Source organism: Periplaneta americana, chromosome 16 (genome assembly GCF_040183065.1).
Source record: "Periplaneta americana isolate PAMFEO1 chromosome 16, P.americana_PAMFEO1_priV1, whole genome shotgun sequence".
NCBI classification, from domain to species: Eukaryota; Metazoa; Arthropoda; class Insecta; order Blattodea; family Blattidae; genus Periplaneta; species Periplaneta americana.
Window position 1 is genome coordinate 185,883,853 of NC_091132.1, and position 25,778 is coordinate 185,909,630.

The window sequence follows — 25,778 nt, forward strand, 5'->3', positions numbered from 1 at the left end:
CATCATATCCCACCTCCCTCAAATCCATTTTAATATTATCTTCCCATCTACGTCTCGGCCTCCCTAAAGGTCTTTTTCCCTCAGGCCTCCCAACTAACACTCTATATGCATTTCTGGATTCGCCCATACGTGCTACATGCCCTGCCCATCTCAAACGTCTGGATTTAATGTTCCTAATTATGTCAGGCGAAGTATACAATGTGTGCAGCTCTGTGTTGTGTAACTTTCTCCATTCTCCTGTAACTTCATCCCTCTTAGCCCCAAATATTTTCCTAAGAACCTTATTCTCAAACACCCTTAATCTCTGTTCCTCTCTCAAAGTGAGAGTCCAAGTTTCACAACCATACAGAACAACCGGTAATATAACTGTTTTATAAATTCTAACTTTCAGATTTTTTGACCGAAGACTAGATGACAAAAGCTTCTCAACCGAATAATAACAGGCATTTCCCATATTTATTCTGCGTTTAATTTCCTCCCGAGTGTCATTTATATTTGTTATTGTTGCTCCAAGTTATTTGAATTTTTCCACCTCTTCGAAGGATAAATCTCCAATTTTTATAGTTCCATTTCGTAGAATATTCTGGTCACGAGACATAATCATTTACTTCCAACCCTATCACTTTACTTGCTTCAACTAGAATTTCCGCGTTTTCCCTAATCGTTTGTGAATTTTCTCCTAGCATATTCACGTCATCCGCATAGACAAGAAGCTGATGTAACCCGTTCAATTCCAAACCCTCTGTGTTATCCTGAACTTTCCTAATGGCATATTCTAGAGCGAAGTTAAAAAGTAAAGGTGATAGTGCATCTCCCTGCTTTAGCCCGCAGTGAATTGGAAAAGCATCAGATATAAACTGGCCTATACGGACTCTGCTGTTAGTTTCACTAAGACACATTTTAATTAATCGAACTAGTTTCTTGGGAATACCAAATTCAATAAGAATATTATACAAAACTTCTCTCTTAACCGAGTCATACGCCTTTTTGAAATCTATGAATAACTGATGCACTGTATCCTTAATACTCCCATTTTTTCTCCAATATCTGTCGAATACAAAAAATCTGATCAATAGTCGATCTATTACGCCTAAAACCACACTGATGATCCCCAATAATTTCATCTACATATGGAGTTCATCTTCTAAAAAGGATATTCGACAAAATTTTGTACGGCGTCAACTAAAGTGATATTCCTCGAAAGTTACTACAGTTAGTCTTGTCCCCCTTCTTAAAAATAGGTACGATTATGGACGTCTTCCATTGTTCTGGTACAATTTCCTTTTCCCAAATTGCCAGTACAAGTTTATAAATTATTATTATTATTATTATTATTATTATTATTATTATTATTATTATTATTATTATTATTATTTCAGTACGTAGAATTGTTATTTTACCCTCTTTGGTGATATCTGGTATTAGTTGGCAACACTGAAGAGACGGCCAAGTTAGTCTTTTAGGAACTACTTTTACGTGATCCTCTCTATACAGTCTGGAAAATTATGTGATGTTCGAACATCACGGTTTCGATTTGAATACAGTTCAAGACAAGAATGTGTGCTGCATTACTCTAAGAATAAGCCACAAGTGAGTGCGAATAGTTTTATTTACAAATGTCACCTCGCCGCCTCGGCCAGCGCATGCAAGAGAGAGTCTTTGCCGCCGTCACGCAGAGCCAGGCCGTACAGGCTCTTGTAGCGCTGGGCCAGCGTGCCCGGCCGGCCGAGGCACAGCTTGGCCAGGCTGCGCAGCACGAACTGCAGGCGCTCCCGCAGCAACTGCACCAGGTTGCCCTCCTCCTCGCCTTCTTCCTCGTCCTTGTGCTCCGGCGCCGACAACTGCTTGAGGATGGGCTGGCACTGCAGCATGAGGTCCAGCGCTCCCTGCAGCGCCTTCAGTTTGCCCGCATGACTTGGTGCGCCTGCAATGAGGGACAGCAGCAGTTGGACTTGGGAAAACACGTTTAACATAACTTAAAGTCGGCCTCACTGGTCTTGTGGTCACCTGACCACCATCAGATTCGAGATTTGATGGTTTAAACCAGCTTTATGTAGAACTACGTGTGGGTACGCTCACCTGGCGACAAGGAGAGCAAGGGGAAGACAAGGAAAACTACAGGAATGTAAGAACTACAATACATAATAGGAGAAGACAGGGACAGCAAGAAGAATACAAGGAGAGCAAGGGAATAAAAGAGAACTACGGCAATATAAGGAGAACAAGGGGAATATAAGGAGAACTAGGGGAACATAAGAAGAACTAGGGGAATATAAGGAGAACTAGGGGAACATACGAAGAACTAGGGGAACATAAGGAGAACTAGGGGGACATAAGAAGAACTAGAGGAATATAAGGAGAACTAGGGGAACATAAGAAGAACTAGGGGAACATAAGGAGAACTAGGGGGACATAAGAACTAGGGGAATATAAGGAGAACTAGGGGAATATAAGGAGAACTAGGGGAACATAAGAACTAGCGGGATATAAGGAGAACTAGGGGAACATAAGGAGAACTAGGGGAATATAAGGAGAACTAGGGGAACATAAGAACTAGGGGAATATAAGGAGAACTAGGGAAATATAAGGAGAACTAGGGGAATATAAGGAGAACTAGGGGAACATAAGAACTAGGGGAATATAAGGAGAACTAGGGAAATATAAGGAGAACTAGGGGAATATAAGGAGAACTAGGGGAACATAAGAACTAGGGGGATATAAGGAGAACTAGGGGAACATAAGGAGAACTAGGGGAATATAAGAACTAGGGGAACATAAGAACTAGGGGAATATAAGGAGAACTAGGGAAATATAAGGAGAACTAGGGGAATATAAGGAGAACTAGGGGAACATAAGAACTAGGGGAATATAAGGAGAGCTAGGGAAATATAAGGAGAACTAGGGGAATATAAGGAGAACTAGGGGAACATAAAAAGAACTAGGGGAATATAAGGAGAACTAGGGGAACATAAGGAGAACTAGGGGAACATAAGGAGAACTAGGGGAATATAAGGAGAACTAGGGAAACATAAGGAGAACTAGGGGAATATAAGGAGAACTAGGGGAACATAAGAAGAACTAGGGAAATATAAGGAGAACCAGGGGAACATAAGAACTAGGGGAATATAAGGAGAACTAGGGGAACATAAGGAGAACTAGGGGAATATAAGGAGAACTAGGGGAACATAAGAACTAGGGGAATATAAGGAGTACTAGGGGAACATAAGGAGAACTAGGGGAATATAAGGAGAACTAGGGGAATATAAGGAGAACTAGGGGAACATAAGAAGAACTAGGGAAATATAAGGAGAACCAGGGGAACATAAGAACTAGGGGAATATAAGGAGAACTAGGGGAACATAAGGAGAACTAGGAGAACATAAGAAGAACTAGGGGAATATAAGGAGAACTAGGGGAACATAAGGAGAACTAGGGGAACATAAGAATTAGGGGAATATAAGGAGAACTAGGGGAATATGAGGAGAACTAGGGGAACATAAGAAGAACTAGGGGAAGACAAGGTGAACTATATGAACAGAGAGAGAGAGGAGTACAAGAAGAACTAGGGCAATATAAGGAGAACAAGGGGAACATAAGGAGAACTAGGGGAATATAAGGAGAACTAGGGGAACATAAGAACTAGGGGAATATAAGGAGAACTAGGGGAACATAAGAACTAGGGGAACATAAGGAGAACTAGGGGAACATAAGGAGAACTAGGGGAATATAAGGAGAACTAGGGGAACATAAGAAGAACTAGGGGAACATAAGGAGAACTAGGGGAACATAAGGAGAACTAGGGGAACATAAGGAGAACTGGGGGAATATAAGGAGAACTAGGGGAACATAAGAAGAACTAGGGGAATATAAGGAGAACTAGGGGAACATAAGGAGAACTAGGGGAATATAAGGAGAACTAGGGGAACATAAGAACTAGGGGAGCATAAGGAGAACTAGGGGAACATAAGGAGAACTAGGGGAACATAAGGAGAACTAGGGGAATATAAGGAGAACTAGGGGAACATAAGGAGATCTAGGGAAATATAAGGAGAACTAGGGGAACATAAGGAGAACTAGGGAATATAAGGAGAACTAGGGGAACATAAGAACTAGGGGAATATAAGGAGGACTAGGGGAACATAAGAAGAACTAGGGGAAGACAAGGTGAACTACATGAATACAGAGAGAGAGGAGTACAAGAAGAACTAGGGCAATATAAGGAGAACAAGGGGAACATAAGGAGAACTAGGGGAATATAAGGAGAACTAGGGGAACATAAGAACTAGGGGAATAAAAGGAGAAGTAGGGGAACATAAGAAGTACTAGGGGAACATAAGAAGAACTAGGGGAACATAAGAAGAACTAGGGGAATATAAGGAGAAGTAGGGGAACATAAGAAGTACTAGGGGAACATAAGAAGAACTAGGGGAACATAAGAAGAACTAGGGGAAGACGAGAATTAGGTGAATACAGAGACAGCAAGGGGGATATAAGGAAAGCAAGGGAAGAAGTGCGGTATTAAGGAGAACTAGGGGACTATATGGAGAATATAATGAGGATTACGGGAATATAAAGAGAACTAGGGGAAAATAAGGGGAACTAGGGGAAGACAAGGATAACTATGGGAAGACAAAGTGAACTAGGTGAATGCAGGGAGAGAAAGAGGAGTACAAGAAGGACAAGGGAAATACAAAAAGAACTTAGGGGAATATAAGGAGCACTAGGGGAATAGAGGAATATAAGGAAAACAGGAGAAATAGCAGTAGAACAAGGGGAATACAAGAAAATCTAAGGAAATATAAGGAGAACTAGGGGAATATAAGACGATCTGTATAAAGATAATGATATAGTTATAGACATTAAAGCTAGACGTACTGAATGGTTGGGCCATATTGCAGAATGTACGATACGCGTTTGTCCAAAATGATATTAAATGCTAAACTAAATGGCAAGAGGAAAGTCGGCAGACCCAGGTTACGATGGCTGGATGAAGTATAGACAGGCATAAGGAATTGGAAAGCAAGGGCCATAAAACGAAGTGAATGGATGGCTGTTGAAAAGGAGGCTAAGGCCAAACTAAAGGACCGTCACGCCAATGATGACGATGATAATGACAGGAATATAAGAGGAATAGAGGAATATTAGGACAAGAGGAATACAAGGAGAACAAGGGGAAGACAATCATAACAGGAGGAAATACAAGATCAAGAGAACAAGGAAAACAAGGGGACGAGAAGGAGAACAAGGGTAAGACAAGAAGAATAATGGGAATGCAAAGACAACAAGTGGATGACGAGGAGAACAAGGGAACTATAAGCAGAACAAGGGGAATACAAGGAGAAAAGGGAAAATACAGGGAGAACAAATGAAAGACGAGAGCAAGGGGAATACAAAGAGAACAAGAGAAATACAAGGAGACAAGGAGAACAAAAGAAGGGTTTCATTTTGCGTCAATTCCCAGTGGTTCCATCACGCAATTTATGTCATGTAAAAGAATCCCGACTAGGGAAAATTATAGGTCAGTTGTTCTTTGTCTCATAAACTTCTTTCGCCTTCAAAGGACACAGGAAATATTATATTCAGACACTACCATCTCTGTTGTTTATATCGATAAATGGACTTGCTTTAGAATATTTTTCAGTGAAATGATCTGCAGTTGACTGGATAAAAGAGGTCATCACTCTGCTATTGACATACCTCACAGACAGGAAATTTCAAGGACATAATTTCATGCAAGCAAATCATTTATTTAAGGTAATGCACTGTCTTAATTGTAACATTTCTCTTTGATTTATTTTTCACAATTTCAGAAATATGTATCTTAAAAAGATAAATTATATGTGTTGATTAAAGTACTGAGTTTAGCACGTTTTTTATCAATGCAACTGAGGAAATTTTAAATTCTGAAATTCAAGTGCTTGAAGTATGTTAGTAGAGGAGAGGAGAAACTTGCTAGAACATAACAGACCTAGGGATGTGTTATTAAAGAACGCATATAATTTAATACTGACATTACTTTAGAATTACAATATAATGAAAGTTCTAGATTAATTTCTGCATTAGTGGAAGGCTTTCTTTTCACAATATCGGTCATAAAATACTACATCCTAGAAACAATGGCAGTTGCTAATGGAAATGTAATAGGTAAAAAATTTCTGTAAGTTATACAATTTCATTTTTATTCTCTTCTTGCAAGAGATATAGCTTGTTAGACTTTTAAGGGGAGAGGATGGTGTTTTTTTTTTTAACTTATTTCCTATTTGGTGTAAAATATTAATTTTTTGTATGTAGAGAGCTCATAGCTGTAGCAACTCAACCAAATATAAATATTTTGAAAAAATATATATATATTTGGGGGCCCAAATTTGAAAAAAAATATGCCCAATGCAGGATTGTACTAAAATCAATATATCTAAAACGTTTTTAAAAATTGATTCAAACGGTTTTTTGCAATGTATTTGCAAAAGAATGTTCTACAAACTGTCTGTAACATAATTTTGATATTATGTCCCTACGTTTGTAAAATAAACAATTAAAATTTAATAACAATTTTCTGATTTCCTTTCTTGCAAACAAACGGACGTATTTTTAAAATGAAATCAATTAACAAAATTCTGTTACAGGGAAAAGTTTCTTAATAGTCTAAAGAATGTGTGTTCTAAATTTCATGCATGTATCTTCAATAATTCAGAAATTATATCCATTTTTGTCTGGAAATGTAGCAAAAAAAAAATGAAGTTACTGGAAACCGATAAAAGTGGGCATGTGATTTAAAAATCCATAGCGCAGAAAGTTTAAAAATGACGTCTCAACATCCGATAAGGGCACAAATACCCACAAAATGTTATGCAAAGCATTTCACACACATCAGAGAGTATTATAAAGAATTTTTTTTTTATTTAATTTACTGGAAACAATAAAAGTGGGCGAGTGATTTAAAAATTCATAACGCAGGAAGTTTGAAAATGGCGACTCAACATGCGATAAGGGCACAAATACCCACAAAATGTTATGCTATGCATTCCACACATACCAAAGAGTATTTTAAAGATTTTTTTTTAAATTTACTCATTTTTCACCAAAAAATACCATCCTCTCCCCTTAAGTAAGATACTGTAGTCCATGAACAATTGTTTTCAATAAAAATACACACTAACAAATACATAGCATAAGAGAATCGATACAACTCAACATAATAGACATCTATGACAAAACATACTGGTAATCACAAGAAGCAAAAAGCACAACACAAACACGAGAACACAAAAAAATACATCGCACTAAAATACGAAAACGGAAACACATGCAATATCGCATCTACATTCAGGAAATTAAAATACTGTATAATGTAACATACAGAACACAAAACTCAGTACAAAAAAAGTCTCAGCACACAAACAAGACAAACAAATACAACCTAACAAGAGCTTATAAATTAACATGTAATAGTTGTAATGACTGCTACATTGGAGAAACTGGGAGATCTTTACAAACACAATACAAGGAACACATCACAGCCATATTTATTTACACTACAAGTGGGCAAGCACCCCGTGACAGTGGTACACACAATATAAACAGTACACAATAAAATTACAATACACAATACAATTAGAATATACAATGCAATTATACACAATAATTAAAATTAATAATAATGCATAGAATAACCTAATCAATAAGTGAACCTAATTTTACATTACAATCTACATATGTCTAGGACCTACGTAAGTTTCACATTGGTACTGATAATAATCTTTCACTTTACTCTCATCTCACTCAGTGCACTGCAGTGGCGGCTCCTGCGTATTTCTTAAGAGGAGGAAAGAAGTTAACAGCACGAAATGACACCTTCTTGAATGAAACATGCTACAAATTAGCCTACATGCATACATGTAAGACCAGGTAGTGTTGGGGTTGGCCTTCCCTTCTGTATAGCAATAATCTGTTCTTGTAAACTGAGTTTCCTAAATTTTCCAAAATATATAATGTTTTCACTTCCATTCATTGTTGAATAATTGCACAAATTAACAATTACAAGGAAATTCACCTCGCAGCATTTTTCGAGCACACTACAGCATCACACGTGTTGGAAGAGACTATAGCTACTAAGACGTACTCGGAACCATGGAAATGGGAATGGGAAATAATCTGAGGAAAGCGAGAACACTGCACCCACCCACGTGGTCTGTGTTGCCACATGTACATTATAAAAGTTCAGTATCAGTTCTTGTAAAGTCATACTACCATTATTGTTCAAAGTTGCCGGTGGCCAATTAATTTTTATGTTAAAAAATAATTTGTAGTTTCGAGTACTACTTTCAATTTCAAATATATTTGTACAAAACTGACAACTTGGCTGTTGCCCTGTCTAGTACACAATGAACGGAAGTGAATTTCAGGGGCCAAAAAGATCTGCGATACTAACGTAGAACTACTTCCTCTTTGTTTTATATAAACCCGACTTCAACTTTGAAATATCCTTGAAAGTTTCAACCCAAGAATAGTAGCTTATATAAAGTGCAATGAATAATATTTTTGATTTATAATTAAAAAAAAGTTTATATGGTGTCTTTCATAGTGTTGCGTTAAAACTGTTCTTATTGTGCCTCCTCCTAGATGTATTATAGTCTGGTTGAATGCAGCATCGTTAGATGGCAGCGGTAGCGAGCTTGCTGCATGACCAGTCGGTTTCTATTTCCCGCCCATGCGCTGATTCAGAGGAGGATCTCCTCCCTCTCCGTTCATTTACTCGCTTTAAAACTCTGCCTCTTTCTCTGGCCGCTAGCGCGCTGTTGTCTATGTGTGTTAACTGCAGTAAAGGAGGACTGGATTGACTTTCCTCCACACAAACAATCTCGCATCTTTCTCACAGTTTTCTAGCAGCACATGAGCGCGCATCGTTTAAAACTCGACCAACTGAGGTTTTCTTATAGCTGTTAACTTAAAAATTATCGAATCTTTCTTGAATTTCAAGGCACATATTTTATTTGGTATTTACTTTCAAAAGAAGAAAAATGTGAGGAGGACGTTCCTCCCTTCCCTCCCCCGAGAAACTGCCACTGGTGCACTGGCACTATGACACATCTCACTGACACTTTAGAACAAATTTCACTGACACTATACAACACATTTCACTGACACTATAGAACACATTTCATTGACGCTATAAATGATCACTGATCGAAACTATTCACTGCACTGTAAAACCATAACTTCACTGACTCACCATGCTTCACTGATACAATACAATACTTCCATATACACAGAACACATCACCAACACCAACCACAGCTACAGCAACATAGAAACAGACATAGAAATCCTATATATATGACCGAAAAACCAGAAACTAAAAACACTAGAATAGTACGAAAATCTCTGACTATGTAATAGCACCACTTTTAGGTTACTGGAACTATAGTGTATTTGATCAGTTAATGGAATCTGCAGGTCTCGAATTTTAAACCAAGTCACATGACATGGTAAATGTGGGAGAAGAGCCACACAATGCTTCAAAATTATGACAATGAGAATAGTATGAATTCTGCACACAGATTAGACCAAGGTCCTCAATCTTTTTAATACCACATGTAATAACAAGTGAACGAGCATCATGAAATCGAATAGGATTAATCAATAAATACACAAATAAAATAAATAAATAGATTTTCAAAACACTCACCAGGTTAATGAGATCCTTGAACTTGATTGTTACTAAGAATTTCAGTGATGTCCAAGGATAAGTTGCTTGTAGCTACATGTAAACAGTCTTGCAGATATGATTCAGTTAGTCATGACTGTGCTTTGTTCTTGAGGTGTTTCATATGTGAGAAAGTTTTTTTTCGCATGGAAAGGTCATTCCGAACACAGCCAGACATTTGAGAGAAATATTGTGCAATATTTGGAACCTTTTGGGTTGATTTCTAAAACGAGGTCTAGACCATGGCCATGTGTTGAGTTCTCAAAGACTCTGTTTCTGGCCATTTCTACTGATTAGCGTACATGTTACTGTAAATGTACGAAGACCGGTAAATCTTGGAATTTACCGGTATAACCTAACATTTACCATTACAGTGCGGTAAAACCCCGAAATATCTTATTAGATGTATACATTTTGAACTTTTACCAAGAGATGTTGGTAAATCTCAGGAGTTACAGATCAGCTGTGGTAAAATCGTATTAAAGAAGAAAAAAGAATCTTTACTAAGATTTGCCGTTCTTCGCACTTTTACATATCTATTTCCAATTCATCTTTTATTGTTGTTTTAGGATCTATTTAAAAACATAAATAAAAATCACCTCAGCAATGACTGAAATAATTTGTATTTATTTTTAATTTAAGTTATTTAAATATTCATACATTCTAATGTGAGTATAATAAGCAATATTCTACATAAAAAGACTGAAAAAATATCATAATTTTAACCACTCTCTGTTATAGTATTTCATATAAAAATTAACAAAGCCTTTACATCTCCTCAAAGAGTCTAGTCCACAAATAAAGTAAAACAAACAGTATGAAGCAATTTTTTGTTGAACACTTTTTAAACATTTACACTTTTTGAACCCTTGTCCTCCAACGAAAGATAATTGACCAACCACTTCCCTTACACTAATTCCTTCTTTTTCTAATTCTTCAATGCTGATAAAAATTCTTTACACAATATAAGTTGCTTCCTAGAGTACAATGACTTCAGTTTGCCAGCTTTGGTACCATCTTAAATATTTATGATCATTGATATTATTGATTTTGCGTCAATTTTTGCATCCGGTACTTGGATTCTCACATTCTATCCGACTAAAAATTTTGGAATTTTGTTACAAGTGGCTGCTTTCACTTTCTTCGCTTGCATTTCAAGACCTTTTGCAGCCTCTCAGAACCGCTTCACCCCTGCAAACATGTCTGAATCGGCACAACGAAGACGAGATTCTTCGTTCTGGATTCTTCGATCTAGCTTTTACCATTTCTCATTGGTAAATCCTGAGATTTACCAACATTTCTTGGTAAAAGTTCAAAATGTATGCATCTAATAAGATATTTTGGGGTTTTACCGCACTATAATGGTAAATGTTAGGTTATACTGGTAAATTCTAAGATTTACCAGTCTTCGTACATTTACAGTAACATATATAAGGAAGGAGCCTGTCACCATGATAGTTTGGGTATTTCATGGCGAAGTGCATCAACCATTAAAAACGCAGTAATCATGCATTACGAAACAACGGTTAAACAGTAATCGTGGTTAAAATGTAATTTCTGTGCACCATTCATAATCACCGATTATTTAAACATGGTTAGCTGAACCTAATTTAACCAGAGTAAAGTCTATGATGGTACACTGTTTCTACAAAATGCATCTGTTTGCCTTTGGGCACTGTTATGTTTGTGAGTTGCATTTCTTTGTTTTTCAGTCCTCATTTACACCAGGGAACTGTGCATTATCCTGAGATCCGCCCATAACCTCTCTTTGTTCAGCCAGTGACATAGAGAAAGAGATATTCTAGTGTTCCTCTTAAAATACAGAAAATATCAGTTGCATAGAATTGTAATATAAGCAGCCGATCCATAGGAGAAATAGGAATGCTTGTGTTATTTCAAGTGATTCATTTGTTGCAGCAGAAATGAAACTGTAGATTTTGATAAAAGAAATCCCTCCTGAAATTTTCTGTCATCTAATTCCTCGTAAGAATTCTCTCTTTCCACTAAAGAAACTTCACGCTCATCATCATCCCTATCCAAGTAATTCAAGTACTGTACAATAATAATCGTTTTCGAAATAATCACCTGTAAATCTGGCAGCCATTTTGTTTTACTTCGCCTACTAATCACTGGTTATCTCCTTTAACCGCTCGAATATGGCCGGTTAGAGATTACAGTGGTTAACCTCCTATTTAAGTCCTAACCGAGGTTGAGGCACTGTAAAAATGCTTAACCAGGGATTAAGTGGCAATTTTAACCAGTGGTTACACCAACTGACATTGATGCATGCGGGCATCAGTCTTCAGTTGTATAATTATTTAATTACTATAGTCGCGACGCTGTTATTCCCGGCCTGACTCCTCCTCTTTGCTTATGTCTTAGGAAGTCAAGGCTCTATAAAGTCTAGGTAGGTAGTATCGTTCGCCATTTTTGTCCTTTCGTTGCCGAGCTACCAGACGAGGGATCTATTTACCACACCGTTAAACATAATCATGTCGTAGCTCCTATGATAATAAATCAAACGCACTGTAATTCAGCAAATAATTGAGTGGCAAATAACGTCCTCGTGTGCTTTCTGCGAACGCCAACGAAAGAGCCAAAATGACGGGCGATTATATATTAAGTATTTATCGAGCCTTAGGAAATGCTTAACATCTTCATCAGCGAATCACAAGACGCACACATTTAAATGTAGCCGACCTGCAACGTGATTGGCTGCCGGAAATTAGAGTGACGGGACTATAATAAATAATGTTGCAAGACATTATGTTTTATTACGTTAATTGTTTCCTAAACATAAAAGTCTGTCATACACAAAATTCAATTCAATTAATTTTAGCTAAGATTAAAAGCTGTTGACTGAAAATTTTTAAGCCAATCATGACTAATATATTCCTATGGCTTAAGTTATTAAATTTAAGGAAATTACAAACTGATTTAAAATCGATTTTATTAATTTATTAATGAAACTTGCAAACACCTCTCTCACCACTATCTATGGTCGTGATCTCCAAGCTATCAGCTGTGGTGACGTCATCACTTTGAGTGGAATGTGGGTAAAACAGAGACAGGCATATGTATAAACTAACTTCGTCAACCTTAAAAGCAAAAGTGTCATTATGTTATCTGTTATATATTTTAATAAGTGTGTGTGGGTGTGCATCCAATGGCTACCCACTTCGCTTGTGTGATTTGGGTTCCGCATATTGCGGATAGATGGCAGAACTGTGACTCATTTTCAAGTTGCACACCACTTCGACAGGCTATGCTATGCATGATTTGTATCTGTGGAGAATTATGTCGTGTATTAAGGTGAGTGTATGTGTAAGTGTAGTGTAGAGAATGAGTGAGACTGATGATGAAGAGAAAGGGAGAAGGGGAAACCCGGTGTCAGTACATAGTCTACTCGTATCGAATAGCACCAAGGGGGCCCCCCCAGGCTTAACGTACCTGTCCAACAGAAGAATCAATATCAACAGTGATATGAGTAGCGTAATATCAAAGACGGACATCTGTCGTCTCCATAGTTTTGATCTATAGGCACTTTTTTGTTTCACAGTGTTTTCTTTGTAATATTTTAACACAATTTATTTTTATAAATGTAGTGTTAGAGTTTGTATATAGTTTCACCATAACTGAAAAAAGCATGAAAATTGTATAGGAATCCACATCTATCTAAATTTCGATCTGAGGATCAGATGTCCGCCTTTCATGTTAAGCTACTCATATATGCTTTCTCTTCATGTACACTGCGGAGAGATTTGGAATTTAAATCTGGCATATTGGTGCACAATCTAATGATTATATTAGATATAATAATGTACCCATTTTTTTTTAGTTTGATTCATTTTTAATCTGTCTGTTCACTATTTATAACCAGTTATATACTAAACAGAATGCGGTAATAAGCACATCGAAGTTTAAAAACTTGAAATAACGAAAAAAAAGTTAAAATTATTTAATATCATGCTAATTTACAAATGCATACAGAATATTATACTTGGAGAAGAAAGATAAATTGTGAATTGTATGAATTATATAAGGAACCTGACTTAGTGAAATAAATTAAAATTAATAGATTGGCCTGGGCTGGAATTTGATATGTATGGACAATAATAAAACTGTTAAAAAGATCTATATGACACAGCCATTAAAAACAAGAAAAGTTGGAAGACAGAAATTAAGATGGGAAGATGATGTCTTGCAGGATATTAGAATTAGTAAAATTAGAAATAGGGATATCTTGAATTAGCACCAACAGATAGCGCGCATGTACTTTGAGGGATGCGCTTTGCATGTGCATTTGTTTTCCGGTATATAAACATTGAGGATTTACGTAGTGTATTAGTACATTAAATACTCTTAAAAACAACTCAAAATGTCAAAGTTTTGTTGTGTTTCTATTATGTAAAAACCAGGGAAAGTCTTTTGTCTTCATTCAGGTCCCGAAATATTCTGAATATATTATGCCTTAAACCTTAAAAATTTAACTAATTAAATTGCGCCTCGAAAGTGCTAACTATTAAACAAAGTAACTACTTCAAATAAAGTATTGCTGGCTACAGTTTCATTTTGGAAGAGGGAAAAGAAAAATTAATGAAAAACATACGCAACCTCGACAGCAAGCTATGTTAGCTTAGATTATATTCAGTACTTCTAGGAGTCTTCAAAGTTTACGCCAGCATTTTACGCCTGCAGTAAACTCTCGATTAACTGGGATGTTTATTATCTAGACGATCCATAGTGAAATCCATTTCGTGAATAATGTTTTAATGTGCTGTAGACTATTTATTAAAACCATGTTTTTACTTCAAATTTTCAAAGTCGTCCTCCATAGTATTTAAAACTGCATGTTCTTAACCTACAAAACGCAGGAATAATCGTGATACTACTGCGATCACATTACATCATCTTATCAAACATTGCATTTGATCTTTCTGCAACTAGAGAAAAAAATACGAGGAATTCAATCTCAACAGTCCCTTCCCTATAAAAAAAAAAGAAAAAACATATTGGTGGCTGCAAATTCTGTTTTTAGCGTACGGTACTTACAATACTAATGATTAAGGAGGTAATATTCACCTTCGACAAAGTTCCTGTATTTTTTATTTATTTTTTTATCCGTGCCCCTCATTCTCAAAGTTTTCATTTAGGTTCATGAATGTTCAATTTACTCGTAACTATATTCTGCATACTGCAGATTTCCCCATCCATCTCTTAAGGGGAATCGCCCAGTATTATACAAGTTCACGCTATTATTTATTGTAAATTAAATTAAATTAAATTATGAGGTAAGAAAATACCGAATTACATTAAATTATACTAGGTTATACAAAATAATTATAAATATAATTTTGACACACACAGAAAACCAACAAATGGGAGAACTATAGCATATGACATAATATTGCCCTACAACATGTGCTGCATGGAACTCTCCTGCCATCTAACGGTAAAACTTCGCATAAGATATCCCTATTGGAAGAATTTAGCAGCAAATAGAGAAGTCTGGAAGGACATTCTGAAGAAGGCTAGGGCCCATAATGGGCTGTCATATCATGTATGATGATGATATAGAATATTATATTCTATATAGAATATTGTATTCTATATACCTGTTTTAAATGTCGAAGTGGAGAATCTAATCCATTTCTTGGAGTTTGGTCACACTACTTAATACCAAGAACTTACATGCGAAAGTTGTACTTACACAAAATATTTCTACATTTATACAGACAGCTCTCATATAGTAAATATTGATGAAAAATACACGGTTTGATGCACTTTTGTGGTCTCAGATAATGATTCAGAAGTATTTTCTGCACTGTACAAGCTCTCCTCAAATTGCTCAATTTTTCAAGCCGAATTTTGGGCCATTAAATCTATGGTACAATGGTGCAAAGAAAACAACAAAACGTTTGTATATTCAGTGACTCACAAGCTGCATTGAATGCAATAAGTAACAAATACAATAATTACACCTAAATACTGTTTCTATAAGACCAGTGGCTTGTGCAGCAAATGCTGCAAACTAAGTTCATTAGACGTTCAAATAAACATTTTTCAGATTCATTTTCAATGAAGAATACCAGACATTCTGAAAGTTATTTGCTTCCATAACAATGAAAGATACTCTCTCTCGAACCAATACTGAAGAGAACCACGCATATAAATATCTACACCACACCGCCATTAAATATATGAAAAAGACCCAACCCCACTTGATTAATAACTATAAAAATATTTGATTTTTAATAATATTATTATCTTACGTAAGTTTTATAGCTTTCAGTAACATATACTATATAGCCGCCACTCAGTAAAATATAGAAATCAAAATCTAATTTAAATTATTCTCTACATCTACTTATATAACCCCAAAACGTTTCACTTTCATATCATCAATATAGCATTAATATGTATAAGTAATGAAAAATAGTCGCATCATGGCATTAACTACAATAATATTTCACTTCTAATGGTAATGATGTCATCAAACCACCTCAAGTTTTGTAGTTTTTAATATCCAATACACAGCTGTACCCAGAAAATTACACACCACAGAATCGAACCTGTAAATTATTTTTAGTAAGTTAAGTTTTTAATAACCAATTTAATTTGAGCTCTAAATATGTCAGCATTGTTGCAGATCATGGCCTTCGTGTAATATTGTTTACTGTAGTATGTGTTTTGTTTTATTCTGAAGTGCAACATGGCTGAATTGATGCTCGCTTCGCTTCTCCTTTACAAAAAAGCGAAGGGAACATCAAGTCGGCCGTGAATGCTATTAGCTAGTTCTCGAAACTGACGACAGATGGATTTTGGAAAATAGGAAAATTATGTTTAAAAATTGACATTTCACTGAAAACTACTATTTTTCCGAAAAACTTTGAGTTCCAAGCTTCAAAATGAGGGGTCATTTATTAAAATCCGTCCAGCCGTTTTCCCGTAATTTCCATTACCAGTTCAAATTATATATATATATAGATTGGAAATTCAACAACGCTCGCATATCTGCCTTTCCTGGATTCGTGGGCATATGGATTCACAGGGAACGAAAAAAGCAGAACTTGCAAAAACAGCTGCTACATCTGACAGAAATTGTATACAACGGATCTCCACTGTCTTATGCAAAACGTCAAATATGAAAATATACAACTTACAAGTGGAACAGCCTCTGGGCTTCAGCATCAGAAGAATCATTCACCAAGGAAAACTTTCCTTTCTCCTGAAGTGTAGCATCGTCTTCAGTGCAAACTGCTTGTGTTTGACTTTGTACTTACCCAATTTCTTTCTGGACATGGGAAGTTTAAATACTACTTCGACAGATTTAAAGAGAGAGGATAGTTAGATATGGTGAAAAATCAGTAAATTTTCGAAAATACATTACATAACATTTAATGCGCGTTTATAGCCTTGTCGTCCACACCTGTGGAGTAACGGTCAGCGCGTCTGGCCTCGAAACCAGGTGGCCCGAGTTCAAATCCCGGTCGGGGCAAGTTACCTGGTTGAGGTTTTTTCCGGGGTTTTCCCTCAACCCAATATGAGCAAATGCTGGGTAACTTTCGGTGCTGGACCCCGGACTCATTTCATCAGCATTATCACCTTCATTTCATTCAGACGCTAAATAACCTAGATGTTGATACAGCGTCGTAAAATAACCCAATAAAATAAATAAATTTATAGCCTTGTCAGCTGGTGTCATGCTATTTTTAAAGCCCCAATACACAGGGTCTTTAAATGACACTAAACTTGATTGCAATTTCTCATTACTTTAATTTTTTGTTTTATTCTATAAAAAAAATGCTACAACTGTAAAAAATTCAGGCTATTAGGAATCCTTTCTCTGGAATAGAGATTTCTTATATTGTTGCATTTGAAAAACACACCTCCATATTTCTAAAAAAGTACCTCTAAAATTCAATCTTAAGATCTATTTATCTTACAATTTTGAAAGCCAATATCAAAATTGAGACCGCCAGCATAGCTCAGTTGACTGAGGCACTTGCCTTCTGATCCGGGGTTGGCCCTGGAATGGGTCAATTTCCACTTAGGCTGATTATCTGTTTGGGTTTTATCAGAGGTTTACCCCAACCATAAGGAAAATGTCAGGTAATCTATGGCGAATCCTCGGCCTCATCTTGCCATCTCACTATTACCAATCCCATCGATGCTAAATAACCTAGTAGTTGATACAGTGTCATTAAATAACCAACTTTAAAAAATACCAAAATTGTGCTCTAGACATTTTAAACAGCGTACTTTTTGGATTATCTTCAAAAGTGGCTGAAATATATCCATTTAGTGAATTACTGTATCCTGGTTTTTTTTTATTTAGGCCCCCAATTTTTTTTCAAAAATTAATGTCGAATTTAAATTGTTGCAACAATGACAGTCCTACAAACAAAAATGAAAAGTGTGCATCGATTAGGAAAAAAAATTGAAATTGAGGACCGTTTTTGCAAAACTTGCTAACTGAAAAAACTAAATTTTACAGGAGACAGAAAAAACTGAATGTAGACAAATAGGTTATAGGTGCAACCATCACATTCTGACACACTACAATGAAGGGAAATAACTCAATTTTACTAAGATAACTTTAACATCGTGTAGAGGCCTGCTTTATGTTGACGAATCTACAAAAACCTCAATTTTGAAAATTTTGCAGTTAGCAAGTTTTGCAAACACGGTCCTGAATTTTACTATTCTCTCTCTCTTTAAAATAAAGATCAGCATGTTTTAAATTATTTGAACCACATTTTCTACCATTTTTACTCAAAAATAACTCGCAATTTCTTCGACGATTTTTTACGTCAAGTCGAGAATTTACATGAAATTTTTTTTAATTTTTTTAATTTATTATATTTAAATAATCTTCAACGAATATTTTTATTATTATTTATGAGACACTGGAAAATGAAATGTGCATTTCATTTAGTTTTCCACGTTTAACAGAAGTCCCAGATTCAAATAGTTTCAAATTTTGCCACCATACACACTTCACAACAATCCCGAAACTTTGGTGCAGAAAGGCCTTGAGGTAATATGTGAAGTCATCTTTCATAGATGGTGCTCAGAGAGCATGTTGTAAGTTGCAGTATCTAACATGATTTGTGAACGGTCGATTCTTTTCAAAATTATCATATGTTTTCACAGACCACAGAACGAATCTCAGCATGAGAAATCTGGAGCTGCCGTCAGCAGAAAATAATTATGAGAAATAATGCAGGCTTATCCTACTTCAATTTTACTTACATTTTTTGTCTTTTTCTTTCGTATTTTCAGTATGTAATAATGGAAATTAGTATAGTATATTAGTATAATGTACATAATTTTACTCAAGAATTTTAAGGGGAGAGGATGGTATTTTTTGGTGAAAAATGAGTAAATTAAAAAAAAAAAAAATTCTTTAAAATACTCTGTGATATGTGTGGAATGCATTGCATAACATTTTGTGGGTATTTGTACCCTTATCGGATGTTGAGACGTCATTTTTAAACTTCCTGTGTTATGGATTTTTAAATCACTCGCCCACTTTTATTGTTGTTTCCGGTAAATTAAATTAAAAAAAAAAATGTTTTTTTCTTTAAAATACTCTTTGATATGTGTGGAATGCATTGCATAACATTTTGTGGATATTTGTGTCCTTATCGGATGTTTAAACTTCCTGCACTATGGATATTTAAATCACACGCCCGCTTTTATATGTTTCCAGTAACTTCATTTTTTTTTGCTACATTGCCAGACAAAAATGGATATAATTTATGAACTATTAAAGATACATTCATGAAATTTAGAACACACATTCTTTAGACTATTAGGAAACTTTTCTCTGTAACAGAATTTTGTTAATTGATTTCATTTTACAACTACGTCCATTTGTTTGCAAGAAAGGAAATCAGAAAATTGTTATTAAATTTTAATTATTTATTTTACAAACGTAGGGACTAATATCAAAATTCTGTTACAGACAGTTTGTAGAACATGCTTTTGCAAATACATTGCAAAAAAGTGTTTGAATCTATCTTTAAAAACGGTTTAGATATATCGGTTTTAGTACAATCCTGCATTGCGCATATTTTTTTCAAATTTGGGCCCCCAAATATATTTTTTTTTCAAATATTTTTATTTGGTTGAGCTGCCCCAGCTATGAGCTCTCTACATACTTTACACCAAATAGGAAGAAAGTTTTAAAAAAATACCATCCTCTCCCCTTAAGGTAAGGTGGAAGACCGGAACAACCAAAAATGACATTTTTCACATTTAATTCAATTAAATTTATCACTTTTTTATGAATTAGAATACATATCGCCCTTTAAGTGGCATGTTCTGAAGTATGATGGACTACATAACCACCAATAATAAAATTGATCTTTATCGTTGTCTTTCTCAAAAAGACATTTTGCAATTTTCAATGTTCCTTTTCTCAGAAACTACAAGTCAAAGTTGGTTCAAATTTTGCACAGATGCATATTACAGTGTATTACACCAAGTAACGAACAATCATATTGATACGTCCTAAGACTCGTTCATACAGCATGTTAAATATTCTGAAAACGTTTTGTTCCGACACCGGGAATCGAACCCAGAATCTCTCAGCTTTATGCGCTGAGCGCTCTTTCCATCTGAGCTATGCCAAGACCCGATTCAAGGTGACAGCCAAACTCTCCAATAGTATTTTTCTCCAATGTATCTATACAAAGTGATTCACGAGGAAAGGTAAAAAATTTTGGATACGATATCTTAGTCCATTTTGAGTGAAAAAGTTCATATGAACATAGGTCCGTTTTCAAACGATGGCGGAGCTAGATGCATTTTTTTGGTAAAACGTCTCACCCCAATGTGAATCAGACGTTACCACATGCTGCTGGCGTGAGACAAGGTCAAGTTCGCAATGAATGACATAACATTGGAATCTGGATTGTGAGCGATGTAGATAAGAGAAACAAACCGGGTGGTGGGGCATTACAAATGTCCAATCGCCTGCCCTTGTCTGATGTAATGACACAGAACCCACACATATTACAAATACACCATCACTTATCAGTTCACAGCAGTTCAGTCAGTTACCTACAGTACAGTAGTTATACAGGTACAGTTATCGGAAGTGTTAAGTTGTGTTTTTCAGGATGCCTTATAAATTTTTGACTACAGAATACGCTGATATTGTGTATGTTTATGGTTTGTACGATGGAAGTTCCTTGTGTGCCGTCACTGAATATGAACGACGCTTTCCGAACAGAAGGGTACCATATTGAAGAGTATTTACTGTCTATGGGGTTGGATGAAAGACTTGGTATAGCAAAGGAAGGGGGAAAGGTGAGAGGTGCTAATCGACCGTATTTTGGATGCGGCATAAAGACAGCCACGTGCAACTCTCCCGAGCGATGAGCGCGATTCATGCCCGAGCGCAACAGTGCATTGAAGCAGAAGGAGGTACCTTTGAAAATGTGTGAAAACATCGACCCCGACTTCTAGAATATTAAGTATGTATACATACGTGAATATAAACTTTAAATTTGTCCGTTATCTGTCTCTAAATGCGAATTAGTACAATGGAATCTCAGAAGTTTTTGTGAAATCAAAGAGCCATATCTCCGTAACCGTTCGAAAACGGACCTATATTCATATGAACTTTTTCACTCAGAATGACTTCAGAATTCACATCCTAAATTTTTTACCTTTCCTCGTGAATCACCCTGTATGTAATACTGTAATATAGAATCATTAGCATTCTCACTTTTCGAGGTTGTTGCCAGTTCAGGGTATGTAATTCAGTAACTGTGTCAAATACACAGGTGATGTATTAAAATGACTTTATGATCACAGTCTACTATATACAGTCGCGAAGCTTGGGGTGATTTTTTGCAAATCTCGTGATAAAGCGTTCCAAGTGGTTAGCACCTAGAAACAATAGACTGTCCACGGTCGACTTTGGACTGTGTCGTATTTCCATCGAGTGCTAGCTCGTTGCGTATTTCACATTGATGCTTGTGAAATGTTCGTTATTTGTTGTAATGAAAATGTTAATGGCTAAAATACAATAAATGGAATAATAACATTTTACTAGAGACGTAGAAAAATTAAGTTCTTTTTAATGAAATTTATTGATCACGTTTTATTTTCAATTCTGGTGGGATTATTATTGCTTAGGCCTACTTTTTTTTTTTCAAAGGATATGTTTTTAATTATAGCTGTTAATTTTGTTGTTATTTTTATTTGTTACTTTATTAGAGACGTAGAAAAAGTCTGTTACAATAAAATTTATTAATCACGTTTTATTTCCAATTCTGGTGTGATTATTATTGCTTAACCTCAACTACGTAAGCCTACACTACAAGTACCGGTATACACGTACGTAAGTTAATCCATTAATTCATATTTCCATTATTATTGTTGTAAAGGGAAATGCAAATTAATATTTATTGGTTTCATAGTTAATTATCGCTATAATCTTGAATGAGTGAAGCGATTATAGTAAATTTCAGTTCGTTTTGCACAAACAAAAATAATATTAACCTATTTCTTGCAGGTATCTTCGAGTTTATGGTGGAATTTAATATACTTCATTAAAATAATAAATTAACTTTATGCATTTAATATTTCAATAATGGAAGAAAGGTGTTAATTTTTCCAAAAGAACACAACGAAAGTGTAACATATTTTGTCGGCTGCTAGGAGAGAGATCTGCAATGATGAGGCGATAGTAGCGATCCTAGTGGTGGGCAACTATCCATGTTTGCATTTTTACTACATATTGAGCTTCGCGACTGTATATAGTAGATTGTGTTGTTATTATTATTTTTAGTTAGACATTCATTGAGTTAAAGCGTACAGTTTGTCTGGAAATAAATTATTGCGATGTGATTCTTTCAAAGACATTCTGAAAATAATGTTAGAGGCATATCTACTGGGCCTTCACAACACACTGTCTTGCAATACCTGAAGTAAAGAATGCATGGAAATACTGTATTCCTCCACCAGCAGTATGACTCAACCCAAGGAGTTACATGCATAACTGAAGAGAGCAACTCACTCTGTGCCTGGAACTCTGCAAGTGCCACCCGCTCCAACTGCACGCGCAGGAAATGCAGGGGCGCTTCCAGCTGCAGCAGCAGGCGACTTGCCTTGTCGTAATGCAGGCGTGACAGCATCAGCAAGTTCCTACGCCGAGCGTCATCGGGGCTCAGAGATCTGTAACCACAGATTACATTGGTATGCAACCATTTTGCTTCAGAGAAACTGTTTATATTTTTCAGTAGCATATTATGGATGGTCACAAAACTCGCATTTAGTTTCGTTTCATCACAGCCAATATTGTAGACGGAAGTGACAGGTTGTGGACAGGTTTCCGTATTATTCAGGTGTGACATTAAAATGGAATATTTTGTCATTCATATACACGAAAAACAAAATGGCATGCCGCAAATTGCAAGAAGTACAAAATATTCCATTTAACACTAATCACATTAAATCAGCTTTCTGTCGCTCATTACGTTGGTGAATCATCTTGATTAAAATCTCATTTTCTGTATAAATATTATCGTAACTCACTCATTAGTCATTAAACATTACTAAAGTTTACTAATCTCATTCTATTTAATATCTAACACTATGCTCTAATACTGTACTGCATATCACTGCACATTATTAACTAATTGGACTAGGAGCCATCTATTAGAAGCCTTGAATTCTGGTTTATTTCATTTCTTTCCCAGTTCAATAGCTTGCTTTGCAGAACAGATCCAGAAATTGGCTTGTTCTTTGAAAGGTCATGAACAACCCACTCCCACAACAGTTCATTTATTTCCACATAAACAGTTGCTTTCTGGTTCCTTTTGTGTCACCAATATTGGCCGCAAGCCACTCATTATGATCTTTATTTTTTGAAGTGTCACACCTGAGTTTTCCACAACTGAACTTCAACATTAATTCACATAGACTTTGTTCCTAATTTTCCTTTATCTCGATAACTTTTACTTCATCACTTAATGTTTAATGCCAAATTTTATTCAACTTTTTTTTTTTACCTGGAAATCACTACACTTGCACTCTGTTTAGCTACGACAGTACATGGGTGTGAAGCATTGAAAATCTTTGAAGGGACTCGTCTGCCTAGTCAACAGGGTAATAAAATTTATGACCAACAGGCCAACACACCCTCGTACCCTCTAGAATTTTGCAAAGAAAACCTGTTTTTATCTTAGTGACCTACATATTTCGTACATTCCTTGAAATTACACGCTGTTTCAAAATATAGTTACAAAATATAGTGAGTCCAAAATATTGTTTCCGTTTTGAACAGTAGCACACAGTTTCCGTTTCCGCGTTGGACAGTTTTCGTTTTATTCAGGAAAAATTACACATAATACATACAAATTTCAGCTGCAAAAGGGTATCTGTCGGATACAGGAGGGAGAGCCATTAATCCTTCCCATTGAAGGCTTTAAGGAACCAACCTGGACAAATACCCAACGTCCCATCCCTACCTTCCCGTGGTGCAGCTGTTAGTAAGCATAATTTTACAAGCTGAACTAAAGGGAGGGGCTACTCATCAATTAGCACTGGTTAGCTTGATGAGTTAATGACTGAATTTGGTATCATTTTCCTCTATTCAATACCTAATTCCCTCTTTAACCTTTCCTATCCAGTCCTCTGACTGAACTCTTACTTTCTTCGACCCCGACGGCATTAGAGCATTCGAGGCCTAGGGGTTCATTTCACTTTCCTTCCTCCCCTTTCTACTTTTCTGTTCCTAGAGCTGACCTGCTATGGCACTAAAATCGTCCTCCAGTGGCTTAAGGAGGGAAAGTTGGGGATCAACAAGATCTTCCAGCTAGGTCCAATGGACCCGTCGACCAACAGCAGGTGTGGTCCTCCAGACATTCTGGGGGTTGTGTGTGAATGAAGTAGCCACCAAAACGTTAAAATATGGTGTTCACTTAAATCGGCTACAACTTGCCATTTTATATTGGAGTACAAGAGGTCAAATAACTTTATTGTCAAATGCCTGGCATTAGAAAACAACAACATACAAATTTCGCCAGGACCAATAAATTGTTCCGAAATAGACAGGATTCCGGATTATTCAGGTTCTGATTTGAACAGGTTTCACTGTATAAGGTTTTCGAAATTCTTGAAAATGTCTATTTATTGAAATCATTTACTTTACACTATGTCCCACTTACAGGGATCGAGAAATAAATGCTCACCACTTAAAATCAGATATAGATATTGTTGTGATTTACATCTGATATGACAGAGAAACTGACCAAGTTCAAGCACCAAAAGTTTGAAAACAGCTGCATGTGTAACTTTTTTTTGTTTTTTTTTTTTGGTAGGTTATTTTACGACGCTTTATCAACAGCTTAGGTTATTAAGCGTCTGAATGAGATGAAGGTGATAATGCCAGTGAAATAAGTCTGGGGTCCAACACCGATAGTTACCCAGCATTTGCTCATATTGAGTTGAGGGAAAACCCCGAAAAAAACCTCAACCACGTAACTTTTCCCGACGGGGAATCGAACCCGAGCCACCTAGTTTCAGGGCTAGACGTGCTAACCATTACTCCACAGGTGTGGACTTTCGTTTGTTTGTTGCTAGGGCATTAAAACAAGTCTGGTGCCATTTTGTAGTAGAACATGCTATAGTAAACATATGGACACCACAACGTAAAGTTCAGTGTATGCTATTGCTAGCAATGAATGTTTGGTGTGGATTGACGGGAAACTCCGTCATTGCACCCTTCTTCTTCGTAGAGCTACAGTCACAGGAAATGTGTATCTGGACATGTTGCAGAAATTTGTTGTTGGCCAACTTCCCCCAGGATCGGTTTTTCAGAAGGATGGGGCCCCACCCCATTATCATCGAGTGCTAGAGTTCTTGGGTGAAAAATTCCCCGATAGGTGGATCAAAAGACGAAGACCCATTGCCTGCCCACCCAGGTAACCCGATCTGATCCCTTGGACTTCTTTTTCTGGAGCTTTGTGAAGAATGCTGTGTACCAAAGAGGCAGAGCTAACACTATGGAGGAACTGAGACAACGCATCACAAATGCAGCTGCGCTAGTGACTCC

The 25,778-nt window shown here is 36.2% G+C and overlaps 1 protein-coding gene across 1 annotated transcript in view; it reads right to left on the reverse strand.

The window, feature by feature from the left end:
* Positions 1-1,593: 1,593 nt before the first annotated feature.
* LOC138692233 (erythroid differentiation-related factor 1) overlaps positions 1,594-25,778 on the reverse strand; it is a 110,519-nt gene continuing 86,334 nt past the window's right edge. The window contains exons 14-15 of the mRNA XM_069815365.1: positions 22,740-22,897; positions 1,594-1,924 (exon numbers count right to left, since the gene is read on the reverse strand). Of these exons, the coding sequence (XP_069671466.1) occupies positions 1,620-1,924; positions 22,740-22,897 (463 nt within the window). The 3' untranslated portion in view covers positions 1,594-1,619. The remainder of the gene's footprint in view (positions 1,925-22,739; positions 22,898-25,778) is intronic.